At 39.0% G+C, this 12681-nt stretch overlaps 1 protein-coding gene across 1 annotated transcript; it reads right to left on the bottom strand.

The window, feature by feature from the left end:
• Positions 1 to 2341: 2341 nt before the first annotated feature.
• On the bottom strand, positions 2342 to 3886 carry LOC110855482 (beta-lactamase-like protein 3). The gene is made up of 6 exons (XM_022103889.1): positions 3777 to 3886; positions 3264 to 3575; positions 2846 to 2966; positions 2629 to 2771; positions 2428 to 2545; positions 2342 to 2356 (listed from the first exon to the last, which is right to left on the bottom strand). The coding sequence occupies exons 1-6, from the start codon at positions 3884 to 3886 to the stop codon at positions 2342 to 2344; spliced, it is 819 nt and encodes a 272-aa protein (XP_021959581.1).
• Between the last annotated feature and the right edge of the window lie 8795 nt (positions 3887 to 12681).

Genomic DNA, 12681 nt, shown 5'->3' with positions numbered 1-12681 from the left:
CCGAGGAGTCCTGTCGATGCGGAGAACAGATTTTTTTTGTGAGGTTCAGGTGTGCGATAAACGGTAGAAGGAGGGTCGGAGCTAGATTGTGGTCCGGGGGTCGGATCGTTGTAAGTGAGACGGCTAATTGTTTGTGATCAGCATGGGAGATGAGCCCTGAAGCGAGGAGAGTAATATTGTGGTCCAGTTGGTCCACAAGGTATATGGATTGAGAATAACATCGGGGGCGAGTAAAGTGTTGAGTCAACCGGTGAGGTGAGGTATTGAGTATATAGAGGTAGTGTAGAAGATACCGTTATACTAAACGTATTGCTGAGTCGCGTACGTGGTTCGTGAACAGACGGGGAGGTACGTAGTAGCGATTAAGAAAGAAAACTAATGTAATTGAGCTGACAATTCGCTACTGGTTGAATGACAGATCGAAGGTTGCCTAATACTGGAAAAAATGTGCAGACGAAGGTGACCAGGAGGAGCTTACTAGAGTTAAATCTTAAGGTAGGGGAGTGAGGGTACTCATTAGGAGATGCCCATCGAGGTCTATACGCAACGTAAATGCACAGGAGAAGGAACTCTCCTGTGGATTTATGATTATCGCGTCGTGAGTTCTCTTATATATTTAATGCGGCGAATGGTTGTGGGGACCATAGAGCGACCGCTGTTTAATATGGTAGACTATCCGGGTTTCGCTTCTAAGTAATAGTTATGTGGAACAAAAGAATGTCTACGTAATCCTAGATATCGAAAATAACCTATGGAAAAGGGCAAAAAAAATACACAGGAGAAAGAATTGTGGATTTTTTTTTTTTTTTTTGTAAATCCTATGGGTAGGTTTTATAATACGTATGTATATATATCTGGATGACCGGTAAGTATTTACTACTATTGTATTACGGGGATAGTCAAGGGGACCATCCTGGGTTCGCCGTGATACGTATAGAATTAATACAGCTATCTGGGTGACCGGTAATTATTACTATTTATTACTATTGTATTACGGGGACAGTCAAGGGGACCATCCTGGGTTCGCCGTGATACGTATATAATTAATACAGCTAGTGTAATATGGTGATCTAATTGAGAACGTTGCCGAGGGGCAGAGGTTGGTCAAACTCTGCCTGGTTTAAAAGTATGTGGGATAGAGAAATTCGTGTGTCGCGAGGCGACGCAATCAGGGCATGAAGGAAAAGGAATGTTGCCACCGGCGGTATGGGGGGCGAGGCGTTGGCTTGGTGACAGTCTGTCACACCGACGTCGTGAAGATGGGGGGTAGAGAGGGAATGGCGCGTTTTGTAGTGATGACACTTCGTCACACTGCAGTCGTGAAGGTGGGTCGATTTTGAGAGAGGGGGTGCGGCGTCCTTCTCTCCTTCTGACAAGGAGAGGCCGCCGTGGGTACCAATGTGAAGTTCCGTTTATGGGGGGTTGACTGCAGTGATGGTAGTGATGAGGCAGATGAGACGATCGTCGTCGTTGTTGTGGTGTGTGCGTAATAATTGTGAGGCGAGATGAGACTTGATTGCACTTTTCTTATAGAGGTTTTATTCATTACTTGGACAACAGGCAGAACTCTGCCTCTCCCAATAATATTGGGAGAGGTAACCTGCAGTAGCACAAAATACTTCCTCGACCGTCCTCCACCGTTTTCGTCTGGTGGCTGCGCTTTCGCTTATATATCCTAGCAATACCTAATTGATACCTATGTGTTGACCGATTATGAACCGGTTGGCCACGCTGAATAGAGATATCTCAGATGAGGTTGTGACGAAGCTGGTTTGCAACATTGTCTCTTGTTTGTAAGAGATGATGGAGGTGAGTGGCATACTAATTAAGGCAACATTGTCTCTGGTTTGTATGAGATGATGGAGGTGAGCGGCATACTAATTAAGGGGTTTGGCATTAATGAAGTTGACCAAACCTGCTCTTTCACAAATGATAATGTCCAAAAATTTTAAGAAATTTACCACTAATGATATGAAAAATGGCGTTGGACAAGCCTTCAGGATCTACGAGTGATCCACTTCTCGACGTGAATATGCCCTGACCCAAATTTGGGTACATGTAAAATGACGTCATAAAGGGGGGAAGGTGCCCACCGTGTCCAGTTCGTTCCCAACCTGTCAATTACAATTAGTAACAATTTTATTAAGCAGGGGTACAAATTCATAACCACGCTTTTAAAATACTCAGCCAGTATCAAATTTAACAAATAGATCGGAACTTACCGTCATAATTCCCCCATGTACATACAAAGACCGTACGCCACACTGAGCCTAATTATTGCGTCGGGATCTTCAACATTTCTCGGGAAACCGGCGTAAATCGTGCTGACCGGTGTCGTCAATCAACCCATGACTTCCTAGAAATTTATGAGCAAACAAATTTTAAGTAAGGGAACAAAATCAGAAAACTTGATTTTTTTTCACATACGTCAGGAACGACTTGGACATCTCCAACCTTGCCCTTGTTCAAGTGAAAAAGCATATATTTTGCCATGTCGTTGGCGTTGGTTAAAATTCCACCGCCACTCGGAATGGGTGCGATGGACCTTATAAATATTTATAAAATCTAGATAAGTACATTAATCATTTGAATATGTTTTACAAATTTGGGAAAAATTGAGAAAATCACTTTAAAAATTCCGAATTTCCCCGGACAAATTCCCCTCCTTTCCAAATGTACGGAATTGCACGGTGCATCATATTTTCGTGATCGTTGCTCATCTTAATAACCGTGGTGCTCGTCATTCCAAGCTGTCCAACGAATTCGCTCAGCTAGAAAGTAAAAAATTCACAATTTCAAATTTGGAGCAACAAATGTATATATTCAAGTCTTGCAAAATTTGTACCAAATCTGCATACGTCGTGTTCGCAATATGCCCCAAAATATGCCCCGCCATTCCGATGAGTCCATTATTATACGAAAATTCAGAACGGAAGCCACATTCTTCCGGCGAGTAGCGAAACCGACTAGAAAAAGGTTGAAAGAAATACACTTAATTACGTATGTATGGCGCTAAATCACAACGGATGTCGGCCCAATTTTGTCAAAACTAGTGCAAATCAATCATGAATTTAAGAAATACATGAAATTTGAAAAACGTTCAGGTTTGGAGGAGATATTTGCATCTCCGAAATGGAGGCAAGGCGAAGCAAATTTCGACTGACATTAATTTCATCAAAATCGGAGATCATACGCTGAGAGCCCACTCTTATAGGGTGAATGTCTCAATGAAACCCAATTAATTAAATATATTGTCAACTTACTTCACCATGTCTTCCGTCCCATTAAACGCTTGAGAAACTAGGCCCGATACTTCCTGTTTGATGCACACCCGGTGCGCCAAAATATCCTTGAACGTTACCCTCTCCGACCTGAATCTGTCCCCCAGGGTAAAATTATACCCCGGCGCCAACTCCCTAATTGGCACGTCTAGCACATTCTTCCCCATCGCGGGGTACATTTCATGCAACGTTTTCGCTACAAGTACCGCCGTGAAAGACTTTGTAGCCGAACCGATCGCAAATAACGTTTCTGGGCCGGCGGGTAAGTTGTGCTCAACGTCTCGGTCACCGTACCTGTCCACAAATTATTTCTTCATTCAAAATACATTTAATTACAAAATATTGAAAAGAAAATTACTAATTCATGATTTATTTATTCAGAATTTTAATATAAATATTTATTAACTACATAGTTTTAATATCGCAAATTCGCCCCATTGAATAAATTTCAATGGGGCATTACTGCATAGCAGTTATTTACGTGTCTCAACATACCCCCTGTTATATAGCAGACTTCCGTCCTTCTTAACAATGGAGAGGGACTGGGCGGGGATTTTCTCTTTTTCCATTACTTCAAGGATTAACTGATCAATCTGTGCCTTCATTTCGGGCGGAATTACGTTTTCCGTGATGGATAAGACGGTATTTTTCGAACAAATTTTGAGCCAGGTAATAAGCCCCACGATTAAAATTTTTAAACACGTTGCCATGACAATTCTTAGGAAATTTGCGGCGAGATTTTGTTAACATTTATTCGACTGGAAAGTAGTGTATGATCACGCCCGGTTGCTGGGGCCGATTTTTATATCCCTCCAACCGGGATCGCTTACGGGGACAATTTAAGTGATAATCTGTCTGTAAATAGATTAGTAAGGTCGGGACGTAATTATTAATGGGAAAAACACGGGATGTGACGAACCAATTGTGACGCGATTGGTTGAACTTGACTTGTTACTTGATTGATAATGATTCACAGTGTATCGTGTAGCCTAATCCTTTCAGATTTTTTGCTTATGTAAATATCTATGTACCTGTGTATCTCTTGATTCACTGTATTCATAAATACATACATACCTTTACGGATATCTTTCTCATGTTAAATGGGTCCACTCTAAATAATTTGGAGATAAATGGTCACCCGAGGAGTTTCTATATCAGGGTAACGATTAAGGACGGGAAATAAGTTAAAAATTCGTGTATCAAATCAAGCACAAGTGACTTCTTTATTTACCAAAAACTTGAACAGTTTTACCAAATTACATATAAGATTTATTTTAATTTTTGACTTGTCTCCAAATTTCTTAGAGTGCACATGTGAGCGAGGTACATACGCACAGGTCATTTGAACTAGATATTTACAACGTAATTTATGAGATTTAAATATTGCATCACACTTTAGGTACTGATTGTGTTAAGGTTTTGAGTAGTATTTGATTTAGGAGTGGTGTATAAGGCGTGGCGTGACTAGAGCTTATATCGATGTAAATATGTAATTTAGTATTACGAGAGAGCTGGAAGTAATATATTTTATCTAGTGTACCCAAACTTTTGGGAATTCTGTTTGCCCATCCACCAGCGTGAGGATGTGGGATTAATTGTTGCGCAAGGATGGAAACTGGACAGATTTGTGACAAACTAATCCTAAGTAATTGTGATTTATGTAGGTATTATGTATTAGGTAAGATTGACACCACATTGGACATAAATTGATCAAAATCTGGAAGCACACTTGGGTGCGATTTAGAGCATACCTGCGTCTATAATTTTGACCACCAGTTATAATTTAAGGGATTAAAGTCTGCCGATGCTGAACACCGTTCTAGGGATGAAAAAAGTATATAAAAAATTCGTCTGAAGCCCGTTTTGGACCTTGCACAGGAGCAGAGTATAAACCAGGAAGCTTGAAGAATAGAGCATACACCAACTTTCCAATAATTTCTGAATGGACGTTTCTCATAAGTTGCTGGCTGTATTTAAATCGCCTGTGAGTATAATATAAGGAGGTTATCTTGACCATTTTTTCGCCTATTAATACGCAAGGTATGCCCTTATCCTCCTGGCGCATTGACATTTTACCTTGGCGCACTGACCACTTGTCGACCTGTTGGAGGTAATAGGTGTGGTAGGCTTTGTGAGTTTAAATAAATGCATAAATAAAATTTTAATAAATAAATAAATCTTTTATGATTACAAATTTATGTACATATTTTAAAGCATGCATATGATGATATGAAATTCTGGTATTAAAAAAATCTATTAATGTTATGTCACGGCGTTCAACAAAGTTTTAGCTGATTTAGAAATTTTTAAACTTTGCGAAAGAGAGGAAGAGGAATAATTTAGGTATTACAATTCGCCTAAGCAGCAGGAGGTCGACGCATTCTTTCTTTCTGTTGTGCATAAGATTTTTGTAAAATGAGAATGGAGATAGGTATTTTTGTTGGACGAACAGAACTCGGCACCAGTTAAAAGGTTCGATATATTATTACGAGTATGACCCTTGGTAAGCGCGGCTTGCTTTCTTCCAAAGGAGAAACCAAGCTCTGGTATGAAACCCGGGTTGCTCTAGGAACTCAGGGACTTGCATTTTTACCATCTTTGAATAAACATCTTTGAATAAAGTTCTTGTCCGACAACTAGTAATTTGGGTTGGGTCTGGTGGGAAGTTTGGTTTTGGTGGGAGTAGCTGGTCGTGAGGAGCAGTTGACGGTGTGTAACTAACAATTGTGTCAACCGTTTTTGGAAGAGTTGCTTGCGGGGTTGGTGGGTCAACTCGATTATGTGGTAACTTATGTGTCTCTTCATTATTAGCTCACCCTGCGTAGCATGAGAGCTATTGAATTCCTCTTGTCCGTCCTTCTGTCCGTCTGTCCGTCTGTCTGTTGACGAGTTTTTTGCATCAATTGATGCTAATTAATAAGTCCCTGCTCCATTATTACAGGACTGAGGAGCACAACTGGTATTATGGTGCAATGGTGCAATTCAGCAAATAGATCGCGATAGGACTATAATTTTGGAATAAGTAGCACCGTTTGTAATGAGCAATTATTTATTAAAAATGATGCGTAACAATTGAGCCATATGTTTTCCCCAAAAAATCAATGATGCGTAACAATTGGGCCATCTATTTCCGCCCAAAAATCAATGATGCGTAACAATTGGGCCATCTATTTCCCCCCAAAAATCATATCAGAATTCTGTTCTATTTGTCCCATTATTCTGCACCATTTACGCTAAAATATACTAATTTTATAATGAATAATTGGGGAAGGGATTCCCTACGCACCAATGATGCAGAATGTCGGGAGAAAGAACCATACAATTTTTTTTAAAGTTTTCAAAATTAGGGACCCCGTTGGTCACTAATGTTGCACTAGTGGTGCAAACTAATTCCGGATTTTTTAAATATATTTTTCCGTTTATATTGCACCATTGGCGCAAGAATCTATGAGAGTTATCTATTTTGTCGACTTATTCCGTACCTTTGGTGGAAAGTTATATGACAGGGTGAGCTACTTCTAACGTTACTACCATTTATGTATCTTCATTGTTAAGATATAATTTGGAGGAGAGGATGAAATAACGGGTGGCTGTGGGGGTGAGCTTGGCCAATGATACGGGATTTTTTGATTGCCAAGAGGAGACATATCTGGGTTGCTTGCTGTTGGTGGCGGTGCCATATTATCTTTAGTCATGGTCATATTAGACTCCAGGGAGGGATTGTTGTCTCATGGAGCCTAACCAAACCACCACCGCTTCTTATCATGCCCGACGACGACGAAAGCCAAGCCATGCGTGAGTGTTGAATTATGGAAATATACTCACCGTGCTGGTCCGTCTCATCTCGTCCAAAGGGCGGTTTTAGGGGAGAAAGCAGGCATGCTTCTCTCCATCCCTTCCCTCCATCATCCCTTCCAAGGTCTTCTCTTTATCAACCAGCAGCAAGAACCAGTCAACAAAATTAACAGCAACTTAATACGCAAAGTTTTGACTAAAAACTGACAATTTTTAATATCAACTGAATTTAAACTGAGCTATTTAGTGATATTAAAGTGAGTTATGATTAGTTTAGCTTAATGATTGAATATTGACAAAATCAACAAAATGTGAATAAATAATTACGGGTTTTCAACTACATAATAGTGATTTTGTTGCCAAATTCGATTCATTGGCTGAATTGACGGACGGATCATGCCACAGGTATGCAATTTGGCATAAGTATTTGCATGCAACACATGAATATATAAATCATGTCAATTGTGCATGTTTCGCCGGCATCTAATTAAATTTGCAGATGGCATAATTAATTGATACAGGTACAATGCCTTCACCTTGAGAGGCGCAAATAGGAGATATTGTAATTACCTATAGACTGGTTCATAAACGGTAGCCGTGGTCCCGTGCGATAAATCGTGCGATAAATTAATTTTCTCATTTCCACCCTGCCCATGCAATTTAGTTGTCCTTGACTAGTTTTGATAAACGTATGTATGTCCATTCTCAAAGATGCACTGTTCGCAGGCCAAGTGGGAGCCGGCGGTTGTCCCCACTGCCAGGGAAATTACCTTAACTAAATTTTGGCGGTTGAGGAAAATATTCATGAGGGGACAATTGCTGAGATGAAGCTGGATACATATCAGAAAATATCTCTCGAGTTTTGTCAACATGGATATTTGTAAAATTAACAAAATTTGATCTCGTAAGAACAGCGGGTGCATGGACTACAGTTTTCCAGTCATCTTCTACATATGTTCTTCAGTATTCACGTTAAATAAATCCTATCTATATTTTATTGAACTCGTTCCACAAGGTGGCGTCCTTGAAAATCCTTGATTAGTGTGCATATAAAGGACCCACGATCAGAAATAAATAATTAAAAAATAATATTATTATTATCATTTTTCAGACAAAAGAGCGAGTTGCGTACATACACACTTTCACAATTATACGATAAAATGAATAACTCACCTAGAACTCAATTTTTCCACGAACTTTGATGACCAAAATATGTGGGTCCACTTCACGTTTTTAAGTGATGCCTGTTGTTGAGCCTCATTACCTTTGATTATTGCTCGTATTTTTGTTTCCTTTCGACTACTTTCGAGCAAACGTTTTAAGGAAAAGTCGGCGAGAGGGAATTATTCGTGGATTCCAAAGTTGGGTCTGTGCGACTTTTCACTAATAGGCTGGATAGACCATTGGTTTCGAGTGTGGCTGGGTGCAGATTTTGAGGACTAATTGTGGAAAATTACAGACTTTTTAACCATGAATTGCTTCCTTATTTTCGAGTCATAGGTATTTGCTTGTCTATTCTTGTACATGAAAGAATTTGGTGACCCAACCTTAAATACAGACATTTCAAGTAATAAAATAAGCATGTGGACACCATATGGAGAACTCGGCTTGTATTGCTTGGGTTACTTGAAGAATGCAACGCACATGCATACATATGTATTTAAACACATATACACCATTTACGTGACTGGTGTCATCGTCTTCTTCAGAGATATGTACATACGTGCCACAGCCACAACTAACCTAGAATATTTTTAAATATGGTATCAAAGAATTAAAGATGACAGCTATATACCTGCTAAATCAGTATGTACTGATTCTGTAAACGTGGTTATTTCTGTACTTTTTGAATGAATATTAAATATACTCGGTTAACTAGTTGCTAAAATTGAGATATTAGTTGATATATAATATTAGTAGTTATATAATCACTTCTAACATAATAACAAGATAACAGTCTCTTTTACGTAATACGAAAAGGTATAAGGTTGACCTGGATATGCTAAGAAATAAATTGCACTAATATCCATTTCACACAATCCTTTAATCCGCATGATATATTCATTAAGCAATTTATTAAACCATAAGGAAGGTATCATGCATGTAAAATGTAAGTCTTAAGTTAAGTTTTGGGCCACTTTCCTCACCAGACGTAAACCTAAAATGATGACCACCAGCAGCAGCAGCATCATTATCAGCAAGCACCCTACCCTACCTTCCCATCTAAAAGTCTCGTTGTTATCAATGAAAGCGACAGAGTACTCTGCGTCAATCGTCGCTCCGTGTTGTCCCCCGTCCGTGGTCATCTCGCCCGACCAGGGAGAGGTCGTGTTCGTCACTTCCTGTCCACTCTTTGGAAGGACTCTCGACGGTGCATAATCCACATGTCCTGACGAATTCCTTAGGGGAATTCGTCATGGGTCTCTCCCGCCTGAGCCAAAAGGGGTGGGGACGGTGTCGAGAGGGGAGAGTCGGACGCTCCCAAGTTTGGATCCCCCACCGCCAGGGTCGTCATTACGGTGGACGGAATCTCCGTCTCCCCGTCTCCCACGACAATGGACATTATGGCCGCAGACGTCATCTCTGCAGTAGCCACGGGGCGACGCAGAGTTGTGTGATGCATCACGACTTTTAGGGGCCGTCGTCTTCTGGTACATTCAATAATCAACTTCGTTGAGTTCGCACATGTCTCACGAGACAACGTAGTCATCAAAAATTGGGGAAGAAATTCTATTATGAACATATATACGCTATTATGGGTAGTATTATTTGTAGAACATATTTATAATTCCCATCTTATTCTCTATCGGAAAAATTTACCTCCATCGGTGCACCACACATAATCTGATCGATACTGTAAAAAAACGGATCGGTGCAGCGAGATTTATTCGTCACAAAATGCAACAATAATAACATTGGCATTTCCGTCGCTCAGACACAGGTCACACTCGCTTACTAATTGCAGACACAAGTCGCGGGGAAGAGAGACGTTGCAAGGCTTATCCATCGACCTAACCACTGAACAACCCATAAGCTCCCCAATCAGAAACGATACCACGAGCAACTTTCGACTCCAAAACATGACTAAAATACAAACGATGAATATAGCTGAATGAATAAATGTATGACTGTGTGTAAAATAATGAACATATTTTCGTCACCTCAAAAAGATTAAAATTTTAACCATATTCATCTAAGTAGGTTTCGAAAAGCGAATCATTGTACAGCCTAGTGGAAAGTGTACGCCTGAATCTCTGAATTTTTGCTTAAATACTAATAAATATAAGTATGTAATAATTATGCCATAAAATATACTAGAACTCAATGCATAGCAACACGATAACTCAATATAATTATGTGTCAGTCTATTGGTCCAACCTGAGTGAATGCAGACTGGGATGCTTGCAGATTTATCTTTATGGTGATGGCAATGTAACTTGAGACGAGCAATCATAAGAAGAATGTTAGGGTTAAGTAATTTAGAGCGATTAGATTTAATTAAGATAAACTAAGACCATACCCCTTTGAGGGACTCGTCGACAAAGTATCTTCAAATAATTTTCTTAAAAATATATCTGGGCGTAATTCTTTTGGAATGTCAAAACTGGCGTTGAACCAAGTTACTCAAGCAACGGAAATTTAATTATGCAATTAAATGATAATAAATGTTGTAGTCTAGAATTCAAATTACATACTATCCTCTTACTTGGGCTTGGCACCTCATTTTCACTAATCTCACCATGCCCATTTTCGGCGATACAGGGCTTGCCATTTGAAGAAATTCTATTTCTCTTGCGAATGCGTCAAAATATTCAATTGAGGTGTCAGCCTATAACGATTCGACGAAATACATTTACTTTGCATAAGGGTAACTTTATTTTTAAGAGTACACAGGATATTTTAAATCACAATTTTTAATGTTTAAGCTACATGTACATAGGTATATATGTAAACTTGATTGTCAAAGTAAGCAAAAAGTTAACACAGAGAACGTCCACATATAACGTCATCAGTTTATGGTTAACACAGAGAACGTCCACATATAACGTCATCAGTTTATGGTTAATCTAACAAAACCGCAGCATTTTCTTGTTTCGAGGTTATGTGGCGCATGCCGCAATGCTTATAAGCATTAGAAATTTGATTGTACACCATTCTTTCAATTCTGCATGGATTTTCAAAATTAAACATGTTTTGGAAACATTGGGAATATGGCTACAATATATACTTTCAAATTTGTAAAATTTGACCTAGTTGACCTGAAATCAAGGTCACAAGGTCAAAAAATGACAATATTTGCAAAGTCCTTAAAAATGCGTCTTCACTAATTACAATCGAAATTTTTAAGTCAGACAACTCAGTGTTGTGGTAAAATATTACCCGCATGATATTAGTATCACACAAGACACTGTATAAGATCTCTGCTAAAAGCGCTGAAAGGCACACCCACTGGGGGTGTGGTTTTGGTAAAATCGATACCATTTTTAAGTTTCCCTTATGCTTCTGGTCAAAATGATATGTCACACGACATGCTTTCTCTAAAAGATAGCAAAACCGCTGAAAGCCACACCCCCGTGGGTGGGGATTCAAAATTTTAACCTAGGGGTGTTTTTTGGTGATATGAGGTGACCATTGGGGTTCCCATTCCGTTACAATAAATTATTTGTGTCGCACAATGTACTTAAGATGATTAATCACAAAAACGCTGATGGGCACACCCCCTGTGGGTGGGGATTGAAGATTTTAATGTGGTAATGTAACCATTGGCGAGGGGTGTGACCCTGATTGGATACTGATATTTCTAACACTCCGAGGTGTTAAAACTTAGTAATTTAAACCTAATTTAATTTTTCCACACCCCCTGCCACACCCACAAGGTTTTGAATGACCTGCGGGTAATATTTTGCCACTACGCTGAGTTGTCTGACTTAAAAATTTCGAATATAATTAGTGAAGACGCATTTTTAAGGACTTTGCAAATATTGTCATTTTTGACCTTGTGACCTTGATTTCAGGTCAACTAGGTCAAATTTTACAAATTTGAAATTATATATTGTAGCCATATTTCCAATGTTTCCAAAACATACTTAATTTTGAAAATCCATGGAGATTTGAAAGAATGGCTCACAATCAAAGTTCCAATGCTTATAAGCATGGGCTCGATCGGCCAACTCGTTTCAGCAAAATTGAATAGGAAAATGCTGCGGTTTTAATAGATGAACCATAGTGGGTGGGTGGTTTAGGTCCTTCTATTTTCCCATGTTAAAATTCCATATCTATTAACATACACGGTGGGTGGGTTGGTAATAAAATCGAAAATTTTTGATGACGTAATATATGGACAGCCCATATTTATAGAATTATATTGATCATTCTATTTTTCTTGTATTCATGGTCATGGATATCACAATTGACATTGTTGTAAATGTTGTGACTTTGTACATATTTTAGTAGCTATTTTTGATAAGTATTTACGTACGTATTAGTGTATGGGAAATTAAAAGTATTTGCATAATTATGCAACTGGCAAAATATTACGGCCAGAAAACATCTGCCATTAGTACAAAAACCCATTGAGTATACAAGTGTTGATCAAATAAATCAA

Source organism: Folsomia candida, unplaced genomic scaffold (assembly GCF_002217175.1).
Source record: "Folsomia candida strain VU population unplaced genomic scaffold, ASM221717v1 Fcan01_Sc012, whole genome shotgun sequence".
Classification (NCBI taxonomy): Eukaryota; Metazoa; Arthropoda; class Collembola; order Entomobryomorpha; family Isotomidae; genus Folsomia; species Folsomia candida.
This window is presented reverse-complemented; position numbering and strand designations above follow the sequence as displayed.